Source organism: Crotalus tigris, unplaced genomic scaffold, assembly GCF_016545835.1.
Source record: "Crotalus tigris isolate CLP2741 ecotype Arizona unplaced genomic scaffold, ASM1654583v1 scf7180000017729.2337069, whole genome shotgun sequence".
Classification (NCBI taxonomy): Eukaryota; Metazoa; Chordata; class Lepidosauria; order Squamata; family Viperidae; genus Crotalus; species Crotalus tigris.
This window is the reverse complement of record NW_024096596.1, coordinates 1751978-1768835: the sequence shown is the minus strand read 5'-3', so window position 1 is coordinate 1768835 and position 16858 is coordinate 1751978. Positions and strand designations below refer to the sequence as shown.

The 16858-nt window shown below is 40.4% G+C and overlaps 1 protein-coding gene across 2 annotated transcripts; it reads right to left on the bottom strand.

Annotated features, from left to right (window-relative positions):
* Positions 1-466: 466 nt before the first annotated feature.
* LOC120306250 lies at positions 467-16575 on the bottom strand. 2 transcript variants are annotated; one of them, XM_039339094.1, is made up of 2 exons: positions 16399-16575; positions 467-11354 (listed from the first exon to the last, which is right to left on the bottom strand). In XM_039339094.1, exon 2 carries the CDS (start codon positions 9942-9944, stop codon positions 8904-8906), a length of 1041 nt encoding a protein of 346 aa, XP_039195028.1. In that variant the 5' UTR covers positions 9945-11354; positions 16399-16575; the 3' UTR covers positions 467-8903. The 2 variants fall into 2 exon arrangements, 1 of the variants encoding a protein (XP_039195028.1); XR_005556213.1 differs by having other exon boundaries at positions 1662-1689; positions 2814-16575.
* Positions 16576-16858: the final 283 nt, after the last annotated feature.

Below are 16858 nucleotides of genomic sequence, written 5' to 3'. Positions count from 1 at the left end.
AAATCTTGCCAAGAAAACTGCAGGGACTTACCCAGGCAAACACCAGAAGTCAGCACTGACTAGAACTGAACACACCCAGCCGCTTTTGTCCAAAAGGTTTTAGGAAGATGCTTGCACAGAATATTTTGGTGTTTTATACCAAATGGAGGTAACTGGATACTGATTTAGGCATTGACAGGTCTGCCCTTAGGTCATATATTATTGGTGACTCCAATAATGGATTTTGAATGTGTAACAGGATTAGGAATTCAATAGAAACATCCAGGTAACTGTGGGCATTGACAAAGCAAGGTGAATATCTGTAAGACTGCATTCACAAAGGTTCACTGAGGGCTTTGGAAATGGTACAGAAGTGGTTTAAGCGCTGGTTTAGTCAAAAGAAAGCAAAATGAGGCACCTAGGTATATGGCACAGATCCTCTAATTACTTTCCCAATTAAAGGAAAAAAAATACATCTGCATATATCTTTGAAGAAAGGTTTATTTATTTTTTAATAATACAGGAGGAATGCTTCCAACAACAAAGGAGGGCACAGAATCAATTGGGGATTGTATGAGTTTCAGGAGCACTGAATCCAGCCTAAAAAGAGAGCAGCTTTAAGTCTTTGAGCAGTGCAAATTCATAGAATCCAGTTCTGAATATGTATTTAATTATTCCTGTATCAATGAGACATCAGCCTTCCACTTTAACACAGATGGCAAATGCCTGCATGAAAGGCCACAGCAAAGATGGCAAGATACAATAAATGCAGACATGAAAATCGCCCATTTGGACATAGATGTTGCATTTGATTGTGAAAATTGGCATTTGTCGATTCAAAAAATGGCCCTGCACATGCAGGAATATTAGGAAGATGATGATGATGTATCAGTGAGACCTCATAAAGTGTTGAATATTAGTACAAAGCTTCATTTCAAGTATTAGAATGAGACACGTTCAAGCTGACTTACTGTTCTGAATGAATCTCCAAATCAGATACCTGCATGAATTGGATGTATCAGACTGAATCTCTTGGAGTTCTCAATGTACATATTAATGTTTATCTAACAGAACCAATACTGAATTAACATTAATGGAAAAAATTGGACTGCAAATCCTAATTGGATCTTGGCTAATTTATCCCTAGCAAATATGCATCACAAACCATCACTGCTGTCCTGACTTAACCCAAATCTAATTCAAGTGCACAAAATCTGAGATTCCAGGACCACAAGCAGTCCATGAAAACTTCAAGTATGCACCCCAAAAATCTCCACAAGTAGTCTTTGAATTTTAGTTTTTCATAGAAGGAAAGCCAGGATTTTCTAAATAGTATTAAAATTATTAAGTATACTTAAAGCAATGAAATCAGATCCAGTGCAGCCTTTCTTCAGGCCCTACTTTCTGCTTTTTAATGTGAACTTAGTATTGCATTAAAAAAAAAAACATGGTTCTAAGTCCAGAAAAAGTATTGTATCTTTTGCTTTTTCGAGCAGAAGATGAGTAATATAGAAGCAAGCAAGCAAGCAGCAAATGGCAAAAAATATTCACAGAATGACTTCTCATAGTATATACATATATATACATATACATTGCTCCTCAAAGCACGAAGCTGAAGACACCAGCCTAAAGATGACGAATGGGACTTTGTCGAAACGTCGCCAAGACACTTCCAATTTTACGCGGGAGAAAACTCGAACAACCAAAGACCTATATATATAAAATTGTACACAACTGTTTCAATGTATTTTGCTTGTTGTGTTATGTTTCTTTATTCAGTTTCATTAAGTTTCATTAAATAAAGGCAAACAGTAGAATTGGAATCAAGGATGACATCAACCTTCCAAGGTATTCTAGTATGATTAAAGAAACAGTACAGTAGTTGGAATTGAGCCGTATAGGTAAAAGCAATATGTATCTGATTGTCAGTGTTTACTGTTAACAGAAAGGACACAACCAGGATTGGTTCCACTGTATTTTCATTCAATCCATAGGAAAAAAGTAAGATTTTGCAATTTAGAATGCTTCAGATTTTTTTTTGTCATCCTAAAATCTATTGGGCACAATAATATGAACAAAAATGCATAATCCAAACTCTACAAAAGCCACAGCAAAGTAAAATATTAAATTAAAAATAAATCTAGTGGGTAATGTGTAACAGGCAACATGGAAATCCAAAAAGTGAAATCCACTTTAAATTAGAGTCTGTTAACAGAAATGTACACAGATTTTAAAAAGCTATATATGACACCAAAAATACATGAATCAAATTGTGGTGTATTCTCTGGTATGGGTACTTTTTAATCAGGCATATAAGAATACAAACATGTACCATTAAAGTATAAAACTAACGACAAAATTTGTTATCCAGATTATTGGCTCCAGCTATATGCATTTCTTTAAAACACTCCAAATTAAGGTAACAGTCTTATTATTGTCAGCCCTACAAATGTTTGCCAAAATCTTCTTTTTCATCTTTTGCTCTACTTTTACATTACCTTGTAAAATGAGTACATCTCTGACATTTCTAACTAGGAGGGGAAAAATCAAGTGTTCATTACAGTAATTATCCCTCAAGTACAGGAGGAAAACGTGATTATGCAATTTACAAAAATGCAGAGAGTGAAGCTGCTCTGATTATGACTGATTAATTTTGCTAACAAGCTCTGGCATTAATCAGAATAGGCTGACTCTTAGATAATAAGAACAGAGACAGAAACCTAATCTGCAGAACACCTACAAGGAATCAGTTGGGTTTTATCACAGATATCAGTAATATCTCCCTGTGTTGAAACATTTTACACATATTTATAAATGTAAAAAAGCTTCCCTACCTTCTTTGAAAAAATGCATTTATGCTCTATTAAAAAATGACCATGAAAACAAAATTTTAATAGAGAAATATTGAAGAGTATTTTTTCTTCAGAGCAGATGTTATATTTGGACATGAAGCTGAACGGCAATTTAAAGTGGCCTCTAATCACAGGACAAAGTCTGGAACTGAAAAAGAAATTCCTTATTTAGTACTGTCCCGATTCTGCTTGGACTGAGAATGTAATAGATAATTGTTGGCTATTGACTTGAATCTGATATGCAGTGCAGTAGGATATCAATATTAACCCTTAGGTAGCTGAAGAAATTACATTACTTGCGTCCTATCTCTCAGTATCAATTTGGGCACAAAATCTTTTTCTCCATTAACTCTTGCTAGCAAAAGAGGATACATATCACTGCTTATTTTTCTGCTTTATTAAAACAAAGTTCAAGTACAGCATCAAACCAATCTCAAATCTATTCAGAATTTAATATACAGCTGAACAGAACATAAACTTAACGATTAAAGGTTACAATCCAATGTATGTGTTGTTACCTTATAATAATTTCACTGAATTTAATACTGACTTTGTAGCATTAGGCTGAAGGTGGGGAGGTATTAGGAGTCCTATGATTTACTTAACAAAATGATTTGGGATCCTCACAACCAGCTCAAGTGTTTTAAATATACAAAATGATAATAGATATTCAGACTCTCCAAATCATGGGTGTCAAACTCATCATGTGACGTATCGCGACTCTTTTTGCATTGCCGGCAATGGGGTGGGCGTGGCTTTGGTATGATGAAACTGGCCCGTGGGCCGGCAGTTTGACCCCCCTGCTCCAAATAGTTGAGATAACAATCTGTATTTAGTCTTTGAGAATACCTTCTAATTGAGAGCATAGAACTGTACCTTGACTACCATCTAATCTGAGATTTGGAAGAATCCAGTCTTTAAAAAGCTATAGGGTATCAATATGCAATTGATATTCTAATTTTGCCCTCTTTCGATCTAAGGGTCTTTAAAAGCTGGAAGCTGTAAAGGAACTAGAGAGATCAAGGAAAGAAAACTATTAAAACTTTCTCCAAATTAAGAAGATAAGAACTCAGCTAAGTGGTGTCACCAGAGTAAAATTTGGGGTAGAATTTGGGGGTAAGATGGAGTTGTACAGTATTTTATCCCTAAAATCTGGGACAGTATTTTCTGTTATATATTATAGGCCACTCAGGTATACCAATAACATTCAGACCATAGTTATTGATTTTTTTCTCTCTTGTATCTCTACAGTTATTGTGATAGATTATTCAGTCTCTTAACTCTGTGTCAGGTTTGAGGCACTTCCCATTATATTTTCAGAAAATCTCTCCTGAGGCAATGTTTTTTATTAATATATTCTGACATTGCTGGTGAAATGTGTCTATCAATTCTGTATACCATACCAAGTTAGAACGTTTTAGCCATCATCCCTGATGCGACTGCTCCAAAACCATTAATTTAGAAAAAGGTTCAGAGGAATAAACTTGAATCTGAGACTTTCTGAGGTAGCTACTGCCACCTACAGGCTTAAATATTAGGTTTTGTTGCAAAATTTGGGATGCAACTAAAAAGCTTCCTTTGACCTTTGGAAACTGGGGCAGTATTCTCAGAGGGTACACCCTCCAACAGATAAAATTACTGATTTTGGCTTCAGAGGACTTTTAGAAACTATCTACCTGTAAAATTATTTCCAGCTCTATCAGTATACAACTGGCCTATTTTGTCTCCAATCTTTTATTACCTATTAGGAAATCTACATAAGGCAGAGATCGAAATTACTGCTGAATTAACTATTGTATTGCTTTATTTTTTCTGTATTCTAGTGTCCTTAGAAGAGCCTTAGGCACAACCTAAAGCACCTTATCAGCCCCATAAACTTTATTATTGTCTGCAGCCTGTTTCCTATTTTATTTTAAACCTGTAACTAAATAGACCCCCAAAATAAGCCAATCTCTTGCTTCTTTCATTTTTTGCCTTATCACCTATAATAATGAAGAGTTCTACAGAATGCTTTGTTTGCTTGTTTGTTATACAACCATGCAATTAGTAATTAGAATGTATGTGCACATAATTAGCTGATAAATCAAAACAACTCTGAATCTATGCTGAGGTATAGGGCTGGAGCAGACCTGCTGAAGTTGTAACACTCCAAGGTAGACCTATCGGATCTGGCCTTGAAAAATCCAGGCAACCACTACAGCACAGTAAAGAGATAAAAAAAAAAATCTTGATTGCCTCATAGTGATCTAGACTTTTGTAGCCAACATCTGATAGACTTACATCAATCTGAAGCCCACTAGCTTCTTATTAAAGCCCAAAACAAATTTATTTGCTAATTTTCTTTTTCCTTTTCTAGGATTTTAAAATAGTAGGGGGAAACAGGCACAGATTCTGACAGGAAATGAGTCACATATCTTTTAAAAGTTTAAAAAGTCTAAATTTAAAAAGTAAGTTATATAAATTGCTCAATTCTGAATTTCCCATGTATTTGGGAATAAGAATTGTATGGAAAATTAATAGACTTAACAGGGAGTTATAGAACCAAATTCAAAATTTTTGATACATCTAATGCTTTTCTTTCCTAGATCAAGAATATGTGAGTGTAGGGAGAAGAGGCTGACTCCACATTTTTAGAACTGTTGAATTTGCATAGTGCTGATTCATTTACAGAGCCTTTTAGTCAGCAGTGTTTTTAAGTGACTAATGAATATGCAGACATTTAAAGGAGACTAATCCCCCCCTCCCCATGAATTGTTTAAAATAGGGTGAGATAATAATACGGGATAAGTGTTCAAAAAGTAATGATCTGAAATATAAATTGTAGATAAGTCTTTATAAGAATAATGGCAGGGACAAGCAGAACTTGATGACAGGCTTCGCCATAAAAACCTCTACAATGATAGACATTGGCTTCAAAATACTGCAGTGATATAACCAGGTAATAAAACTGCCCTTTTTAAAACATGGATTTCCTATATTTAAAATAAGCCAAGGCTCTGATTGCATGGTCATGTGTGACATCTTCAAGCCAGCTGCTGCAGATACCCCTGAATGAAATACAGATTTGTGCACAAATTTGATTGTGTAGAGATGCCCTGTTGATATAAATAATATCAATAAGGGAAGAGGAACATAACTTGGTCAAAACTGAACTGGATCTGGTTTTGCCCTAGGAGCCAGCATATATTGGCAGTAACTGTTATCCAATGGTCCTTCAAAAATATTGCCCTCTATAAAATACAACACAAGATTACACTAATTGCAAAACTCTGTTGTAAATAATATTTTGTATAGTTTTTCCTGGTCTTAGAGTTTCTAATTAGTTGCCTCTGAGAAATCAACAACCAGGATCATAGGGAAACAGCCCATTCATTTCATGTGCTCTAGGAATTTAGAGAGCTAATACAGTTATCATGATGATAAACTTCTAATAGTCTTGTGCCCATAAATATGCCCAGTACTCCTTTAAACCTCTCCATGTGGATGGTTGTCTCAACAGCTTCTGAGAGCAAATTCCATAAATGACAGCAATTATATGAAATCAGGAAAATGAAATTCTAAACAGAGTAAGCTACAAGCTCTTAGGCACAGTGAAATTTATCTCTAGAATGTGAAGACATTGTTTAGTTCCAGTAGCCTATGGCCCTGCTAAGATTGCTGGTTACTGTTGTTCAACATCTGGCACCATAAATTTCCCACCTTTGTAATGGACAAGATTTATCTTACAACCACATGGCATACGATCAATTCAAGCAATCTTAATATTTTCAGATTGCAATATTTAATATAGAAGAATGTTCAGACATACTATTCCGAATATGTAATCTAAAATAGCAAAGTAGTGGAATGAATTTATTTTGGAGATTTGAATCAGCAAGAGTCTTTGCCGGAGGATGTGCTTCTAAATATAAGCACAGTGCTGAAAGAATATTGAGCAATTACGCTGCCGAACACTCCATTAGAAGTAAAATAATACAGTTGTCTTGGATACAGGCTACAGGCTAAGCCCAGCTAACAGTAAATCTAACTTCACTTCTGTCTAAAGTATGTCTGGAAGAGAAGGAAGCACAAAAGAGAGAGACAGGAAGTTTCCTTTGTTTCTTAAAACATACCAAAAAAAATTACTAACAATATGCCTGGAGAAAAATAGACACAAGGACAGTCTGTGAAGACCCTTCTCCTTCAGTGTCTCTTGCTCTTTGTTCTTGTGATTAGAAAGGCTCATGGGTTCCAAGGGATAACATAATCTCCAATAGTTTACCAGATGACCTGCAGTTGCATAGACTAGGTTGTGGCTACATGGATACCTTTTATGTAGTTGACGCAATATGCTCTGATACACTTGACATTGTGATCTAAAAGAGGCAATTATTTTTTATTTAAGTAATAGAAAAAATAATCAAGAAACTGCATGATCCCTAAGAAATTCATAGAAACTGCAGTCCACCTGAAAAATTATCTATATGATAAATAAACTTTTTTCAAGGCATCTTCTAGTTTTCATTCCATGGTCATAACTAGAAATATGGGTGCAAAGGGCAAGTGATCTTTAGGCTCCTAACCATAGTCATACATCCCTTCCAACTTCAAGTACATCTATTACGAAATTGTAATCTATAAATATGCTCAGAAGGGGCGTTGTCTTACCTGAATGTCTTTTCTCAGCATGATGATGGATAATCCACGGATTGGGTTTCTTGAAGTCTCTTCTACCCAATAGACTAAGTCTGAGTGTTAGCCACGCCTCCCGCTGGGCCATGCTTCCCCAGTTCCGACGAAGGTGAAGCAGCAGACAAAGTCTGACACGTTGGTTCCCCTACCCGACACAGGACCTGACAAAGGGGCGGGAGTGGATTATCCATCATCATGCTGAGAAAAGGCGTTCAGGTAAGACAACGCCCTTTCTCCAGTATGAGGATGGATAATCCACAGATTGGGACATACCAAAGCCTACACCGTCCCTATGGGGGGGAAACAGTCAGGGCATGTGTCCCTCAGGACAGCACCACACGTTGTAGCACCCTCTGGCTAAAGGAGACATCAGCGGAGGCAAATTTATCAATTTTGTAATTCCTAATAAACGGGGAGGGAGACGACCAAGTCGCCGCCCTACAAATCTCATCAATGGGTGCTTGAGTCACCCAAGCTGCTGAGGTCGCTGCACTGCGGGTGGAATGAGCAGTGATACGGCGAGGAATGGACAAGGACTGGGATTGGTAATCCTTAGCTATACAGGCCTTGATCCACCTGCCGATGGTGGTCGAAGAGACCTTCTGCCCCATGGAAGAGGACTGGAAGGAAATGAAAAGCGTTTCCGATTTGCGGAAGGCAGAGGTCCGCTTGATGTACTGTCTTAATGCTCTGCGCACATCCAAGGTGTGCCACTGGCGCTCCAGGTTGTGAGTTGGACGGGGACAAAAACTCAGTAGTATGAGTTCTTGTGATCTATGGAACAAGGAGTTTACCTTAGGAATGAACTTTGGGTCTAAGGATTACACAGTCGTCACGAAAAACGCATAGATCCTCCCTGACAGAGTGCAGCCAGCTCGGAAATGCGTTTGGCTGATGTTACTGCCACCAAAAAGGCTACTTTCATTGACAAAAAACTCAATTCACAAGACTTAAGTGGCTCGAACAGTGGCTTGGTAAGAGCATGCAAAACACATGAAAGATCCCACGAGGGTTATCTATGGACCGTGGGTGGTTTTGTGTTGGTCGCCCCCTTAATGAAGGAGCGAATCATCGGGTGATGTGCTAGAGAGGAAGAATCGTCGCATGTGAGCACCATAGCAAGAGCTGCTACTTGTCGTTTGATGGTATTCAGCGAAAGATTTTTGTCAAGCCCCTCCAGCAAATATTCCAAAATGTTTGGGACAGTGACAAATGACATGCCAATTTTATTCCTGGTACACCAGGCGGAAAAGTTCCTCCAAGTGGAGTCATAAATTCTGTTGGTAGACGGGCGCCTGGAGGCCTGAATCATGGAGATCACCCTCGGTGGGTAAGACTCCTGAGTCAGGCGTTGCTGCTCAAGTGCCAGGCGGCTAGCTGGAGCCATTGCGGGTTCGGGTGTTAAAGAGCTCCCTGGCTGAGCACAATGCGATCCGGAGGGATTCTCCACGGGGACAAGATGGAAAGGCTCATGAGGTCAGGAAACCATGGATGCCCCGGCCAGTGTGGAGCAATGAAGATGACTTTTGCCCTCTCCTGCAATATTTTGCGTATGACCACCAACATTAGAGGAAGAGGGGGAAAGGCATGTAGTAGACCCCCAGGCCAAGGACTGCTAAGTGGGTCCACTCCTTCCACCCCCGGAGACGGGAAATGGGAGGACCGCAGGAGTTGTGAATTCTCTGGAGACGCGAACAGGTCCAGAGCCGGGCGGCCGAACCTCTCCGCTATCTCTGCGAATAGAGCTGGAAGCAGACGCCACTCCGAGTGGTCTATCGTTGCTCTGTTTAAGGCATCCGCCTGTCTATTTGTCTCTCCCAAAATGTGAGCCGCCTTGATGGAAGAGAGGTTGGTGTCTGCCCAGGAGCATAGTAGCCTGGCCTCTGTCATGAGTGACTGGGACCGGGTGCCTCCCTGCCGGTTCACGTGGGCTTTTGCTGCTATGTTGTCCATGAGGACTAGAACGTGCTGCCCCTTCACCCTGTATCTGAAGTGTCGTAATGCTAGATGTATGGCTCTGAGCTCCAACCAGTTTATGTTGTGCTTCAGGTCTCGTCGGGACCATCGTCCCTGAGCCAACTGGGATTGGAGATGAGTTCCCCAGCCAAAGAGGCTGGCATCAGTGGTGAGAGTGAGTTGTGCTGGTTCCTTGAAATGTGCACCTCCGGCTATCGTTTGGGAAGTCCACCAGTGGAGACACTTCAAAATTAGGGGTGACACCCTCACTTTTCTGTTGGAAGATGTAAGTTTCCGCCTTTGAAAGAGGAGGTGGAACCACTGTAGAGCCCTGGAGTGCAGTCTGGCCCAAGGCACTATGGAGATGCATGAGATCATTTTCCCTAATAGTTGGGAGAGGGTAATCAGGGGAACCACACGGTCGTGTTGGACATGACGTACCAGTATCCTGATACTGACCTGGTGGTCCGGAGACAGATAGACCATCCACTGTTCCGTATCTATGACCGCCCCCAAATGAAGAAGACGAGGGAACTAACTGGCTCTTGAGGAAGTTCACAGAGAACTTGTGGTTCTGAGGTACCTCGATGGTGAGTGCTACATCCGCCCTTGCTGTCTGAACTGACAAAGACTGTATGAGAATGTCGTCCAGGTAGCACTGGATCCGTATTGGAACCAGTCTCAGGTGGGCGGCTAGAACCGTCAAGATCTTTGTGAACACCCTCGGAGCGGATGACAGGCCAAATGGCAGAGCTCTGTATTGATAATGACAGGATTTGTAACAGAATCTGAGAAATCTGCAATGTTGGAAAAGGATTGGCACATGTATGTATGCTTCTGTGAGGTCGATAGACGTCAGGAAGTCGTGCCTCCTGAGGCTGGTCAGGATGGATTGTAGAGTCTACATCTTGAATTTTTTGTACAGTATTTAGCCTCTTTAGATCGAGAATGGCTCTCCATCCTCCCGAGGCCTTCGGCACTACAAAGAGGATGGAATAAAAACCTTTCCCTATCTGTTTGGCCGGGACTGGTTCCACGGCCTTTATTTCCAAAAGATGATTTATAGCCTCGTTCATGAGGTTCCTTTTGGTTGGATTTAAGGAAGCTGGGCACTGGATTAACCAATCCGGTGGTCTGGATAGGAACTCCAATGACAGACCGTATTCTATGGTGGATAGAACCCAAACGTCTGTGGTGGTGGCTTCCCAGCTGTGAATAAAGAGGGAAAGCCTGCCATCTATGGGAGGGGTTCCTCCCTAGAGTAATTTATTCCTCCTAAAGTGATGGCCCCCCATGCCTTGAAAGGGCCGCTTTGATTGAACCTGCTGCCTGGGCTTGGGCCCAAAGCGGTCCAATTGACATTCGACTCTGGGGGGGAAAGAGCGGGGTAGTTGAGACCACTCCGTCCCTGAAGTAGTATGAAAGGTTTATTTCCGATAATATGGGGTAGCTTTCCTGTCCACCCGCCTGGCCTGGTGTACTAACACCCTCTTCTTGTCCCAATTTTCCACCAAGCAGGGATCGAGAGCTTCCCCAAACAGATGACTCCCAGTGTAAGGTGCAGTGGCCAGACGCCATTTGGACGCCATTGTTTCAGCCAGAACAGCCTGCAAGTTGATACATTTAAGGCAATTGCCCTGGCCAAAAATCTGGCTGCATGAAGTGTGGCATCCGCCATGTACTCTGCCAGACCAAGTAACTTACCCAAGGTTTGGTGGGCCCACACCTGTTCCTGGGGAATCATGGCCTGAAGCTCTCGAAGCCAAATGATAGAAGACCTGGAAAAGAAGGATGCCGAAGTGGAAGCCTTCACTGCCCATCTGGATACCTGATGTGACCTGCGCAAAGAAAACTCTGATTTCTGTTCCTCCGGCTTCAATGCCTCCAGCATATCACCTGGTATGGTGGAGGGGGAGAAGATAGGAGTTTATGATGTGTCTACTGCCGGGACCTCTAGTAAATCCAACAGTAACGGAGCCACATTGAAAAGTTTATCAGTGGCCCCTGGAGCAGGGGGGGCACTAAGACTAGCTCATTGCTTCTTTACCATATTAACGAAAAATGGGGGAGACGGTATATGTTTTTGGGGCACGGTCGGCTCAGAAAACAGTGAGTCTGGTGTATGACTGGTGGAAGGGATGGATTGTGGTTCTTGCTTGGGTGCAATCTTAGATGCTGCGGAGGCCTTAGCTAGAATAGACCTGAATAATGTGGGATCAAATAATCCCACGAAGGGAGAGGGTTCCTGATGCTGGAGAAACAATGGTTACTGGAAGGCAAAGTTTTTCTACAGGCAAATTTAAAATGACTATTCTGAATCACACATATTGTTATCACTATATTCAGTACTATATGTAATTTCCTTTTACAAAGCATGCTGTTTTGACGCACTCACCAAACCTGACTCTGGACATGTTGTCTGTTCAACAACATTCATAACTATTACAAAAAGTTCATAAACCTCCACAATTCTGCCCCTACAGAATTCTGCCCAGAAAGCTTTATTCTTCTTGTGAAAGTATGTAAGCTAACACCAAACATAACAGAGTGGATCATTTAGTGTATAAACCATACTGTACAATAAGTGGCTGGGTTATACTATTGTGCAAAAGCAGCCACCAATCTTAGCATATTAAAACATGATTACAAATAATCCTTGACTTACTACCACAACTGAGCCCAAAATTTATTTTGCTAAGTGAGACATTTCTTAAGTGAGGTTTGCCCCATTTTATGACTTTTTTGCCTCATTTGTTAAGTGAATCATTGCAGTTGTTAAATTCATAACACTGTTGTTAAATTAATTTGGCTTCCCCATTGACTTTGTCAGAAAGTTGCAAAAGGAGGTCTCATGACTCTGGGACAATGCCACTACCATAAACATGAGTCAGTTGCCATGTGTCAGAATTTTGATTATGTGACCTTGGGGAACGCTGAAATGGTCATGTGAAAAATGGTCATAACTGTTCTGTCCCAGTCTACATAAATACTGCTCAACCGCTTACTCGGCTGTTCCTCCTCTTTGCTCAGTTCAGGTCCCCAACCCAGCTGTCCTCTGCCTGAGCGTGAGTAGATGGGTCTGGTGTCACATCTAGCTCTGAGTCTTTGTGCTCCTCAGAGCCTTCCACAGACTCCAATATGAACCCAGGCAACCCTTCCCCCTCATCCAATTCATCTGACTTGGCTGCTGGATCTGCTGGCAGGTGAGGACTCACAACAACTCACTTTTTTCAGTCCCATTGTAAGTTCAAACAGTCACTAAATGAAGTGTTGTAAGTTGAGGACTACCTGTACTTACAGTGATCTGTTACCAGATGATGCAACTATCAATGGTAGCTTCGGTTTTCTAGGGAGTAGCCATATTGGGCAGTACCCCTAGGTATTTTGTTTTCATGGTCAACTGCCTTTTCTTTTAGTTTAAATACTGTAATCATAATAACTCTATCAGGGTTAGAGCCACTAGATTTGACCAAATCTTCCCTATACCTTCATCTGTGTACATGGAAAACAGGACTGTAATTATAGGATGCCTATTTCTGCAAAGTTACTATAGTTTGTTTCTATGCCAGATGTCAGAATAGATGGCTAATTTCCAGTTAATCCTCTTTTTGAGGTCCAGTCAATGAATAAAGCTCAGATCAAGATGAATTAAACAACTAATCCTAGATAGTATGTGGTTTTTGGCCTTCTTCCTTACAGCAGAATATGTGAGTTTGTTCTGGGTGTTACATTTTCTTCTCTGGATCAAGGAAATTCATGATATGATTTGTAATATCTTTTATTTAACTGTGCATTACATTTACAGACATAATTTACGTATTTATGGTCTTTTAGTTTGGAATTAATTGAATCCTGAGTACTATCCTTCCAATTTAAATGACATAGGAGATAGGTTTCATAGAAATCATGGGAACAGTGGAAAGAAAATTATATATTATCATCATTATCTCCTGCCTTTATTTTATACAATTCAAGGTGGCCTACCGGATTTTCTTTCACAACAGTAACAATAAAAGTGAGATGGATTGGCTGAGAGTGACTGGCTAAGTCACCCAGCCACACTCTGTGTCTATGGGAGATGTAAAAGCTAATCCATTATACCAAACTGGCTCATCATAAATTCCTGACAATGAATTTATAATATGAAAGCAGATATATTCACGTAGCCGGGACTCAGCAAAACTATTTTTAACTCACAGTATTCCCATTTTGGAATCTTCACTAAGATGGGAATATTTTTTCAAACTATGAAACTGTAGTTTTGATTTTTCATATGTGTGTAACTAGTACAAAATAAACTACATCAGTATTGCTATAATCCAATTCAAAACCATAATTAAAATATAGAGCATTGGTAACTTGAAAAGGCCAAACAATAAAACAATAATTATAACCTGTAATTTAATTTCATTCATTTTAGTCTAATGATTAGGTGTTGCCCAACTCCAGAATAACTTTGGGAGGCTCATAATATGACAAAGAGAATAAAATACAAAACAACTCAAAAACCAAGGACAAAATAAAGAACAAGATAGCAAATCTGATCAACCAAACATAAATCACAGAAACCCCAATGGGCTCCAACCACCTCCCCCAAGACCTGTGAGAACAGCCAGGTCTTGAAGCCCCTTGGGAATCCTAACAGGGTGGGAGCCACTTGGATCTCAGAGGGAATCACATTCCAGATGGCAGGTACTATAACAATATATGCAGCATAAAATTAATTTCTGATCCAACTTCACAAAAGCTAATTAAAATGCTTTAAACACAGTTTTCAATTGTGTAAACCATACTCTAGGCATAAGATATAATTTTGGTGGGAGTTGATTCCAAAGGACTGCCACTAGATGGGAAAAACTTTAGGCTATCATGTGGCTATTTTACTATGCTGAGATTCCAGCTGTCTCTGCCTAGAATCTAGATCAGACATGTCAAACTCACGACGTCACATGATTTCGCGCCAACATCTCAGAGTTTTCCCCATTGCCGGCAATTGGGTGGGTGCGGTTTCGTCGTGACGCGTCCCCATGGGCCGGCAGTTTGACACCCCTGATCTAGATGATTTGGTCAAGTGCAAGGCATGTAAGATGCAAGCCAATATTCTAAGTCATTAAGTACTCTGGCATGTAACCACTAGTAACAGAATTGTACTGGATCAGGGATCAGAGAAAATTGACTGATCCAAACATCCAAATATAAGATAATCAAGACAAACAGTTGCTCTGTTGTCTCTATGGCTAAGAACCAATGTACTCTATGAATATACATTACACAAATGCTTCAGATTTTAGTGGATTTATTAATGAAGGGCTTTAAAGGAAACTGATCCCCAGATTCCTAGAGTAAAGAAAGCCCACATTTGGTGGCAATGAAGATACAAAGGGATGGGTTAATCAGTATAGAAAACAATAATCTCTATTCATATTGAGTTTCAGAGAGTAGGAATTCAATCAATCAAAAAGCCCACCAAGGTTTTTTTGGAACAGGATGCTGACAAAACAGGGACAGAGAGATACATTTGGGAATTGTCAGTATATGTGCAACAATTAACTGATGCAAAGAAATCAGCTGATCCAAAGGAAGCATGTATGAAGTAAATTAAAAAGAACTCAACACCAAATCCTTGAGAACATCCATCTATATGCTAAAGGCTGAGAAAGAGAAAAAGCATACAGATGTGAAATCACTGAAATATGGTCAGGTGACAAAGATAAGCAAAATATATTATATAAAAGAACAGTAACTTTATTCTATAGTGCAAAACAACTGAGCCTATAGAAAATCAGTTCTCCCCAAAGCACTACAGTAGAACATATTAAGTTTCTGTTACTTTCTTACAGAGCCTACAAAACAGATTTTCCAGGCACCTTAAAATTCATTTTTTGCTTTCCCAATCTTTACAATTTTCATCTCTTTGCACCTGTCTATTGTTACACCTCTCTTATCCAACTCCAGCTCTCAATCTTATCAAGAAAACCACCAGTTCTATAAACTCTATTACAACAGTGTTCCCATCCTTCCCCATAACCAAGTTCTAATTGTATCCCATCTTAGAATGTATATTACTAAAATACATCCTGGTTGTAATAATCACTGAAGTCCCTTGAAAAGTCAAGTTTTTCATTTTCATCACAGAGAACTCATTAGAGAACATTAACATGACATAAAGTCTTTGAGTCCAACTTGATTTCTTGTGACTTCATGGCCATAATAACAATTGATAACAATTTATAAGTGACTTACTATTGCCTTCCAAGATTCCACAAGTCAAATGACTTCCTAGTGATCTCCTATCAAACCAGGCGCAAGCTTATTTAACTTCGGAAGAGTTAGCAAAAGTGGTATATAGCACACTAGCTGAGGAAGAAAATATATTGTATATACTTTTAAGTACATCCATTAGGAAATTGTGATCTATAAATATGCTCAGAAACAATGGTTAGTAGAAAGCAAAGTATACTTGTATACTTTAAAAGTAATGCTTTTATATACTTTAATCCATTCTACTATTACATTACAAAATCAAAAGGGTTTAAAAGCTACAGGGTCTTTTTTTTTTTAAAACCCTCTTAATGACTAAACTGATTTATCCTAAAATTGGGTTGGGCACCAGAGTCCTGTCAGATACCTCAAGGCACTGCAATCCCAAAGGCATTCAAGGTTTGCTTAATGCAGACGAGCTCACGGCAAACTGCAGAAGACTACGTAATTTGGAAGCTGCCCACGGGGGCAGGTCTATACATTGAGATGTCCCCCCCTAATTACATTCCCACGTGAATGTGGTTTAAAAACAGCAGAGCGAGGGAAGAATCTGCAGAGTAATCCTACGCACGTGGAGTACGGAGCCACCGGGAGCAATAGGGCTAAAACGCAAACGTGTAATCCGAGCATTTGCCTCATAGGGCGGTTTCCCATCGCCACTGAGAGGAAAGCAACGCACCTGGACTATAAAAGGGAGATTTTTTTTCTCCCCCTCCAGGAAACATAACTGGGTGGTCACAATGCGAGCACACCACTCAGTCCTCAAAAGGAAGGAAATGGTCTCCATCCTATCGCGGGCTTAAGCTCTCCTCCCGACCGCTTTCCTCGCCTCACCGCCGGCGCCTTCCCGCTTCTCTTTCTCCAACCCGCCTCAGCGCCCCGCACAACCGCCCTCACTTTCCATTCCCCGCCCCCTGTCGAAACTCCTTTCCCGCGCGTGCGCAAGTCTTCCCCTGCACTTTCCCAGCGGGTGGGGGAAGGGGAAAAGAGGCCGTAGTTTTTCTTGCTGGCACTTGCGCACTCCCCGCGCTCTTTCCAGCCTTTCACCTGGGGCTTGGGCGGGCGGTCACGAGGCTATTGCGTCATCACCGTCACCTCGACGGCGGCGCCGGCGGGAGCAACCGTTGCCTTTAGGGCCG

Excerpts from the sequence above, each read along its gene's own strand:
- LOC120306250 (XM_039339094.1), bottom strand. The coding sequence starts at position 9,944 with ATGGTCTATCTGTCTCCGGACCACCAGGTCAGTATCAGGATACTGGTA.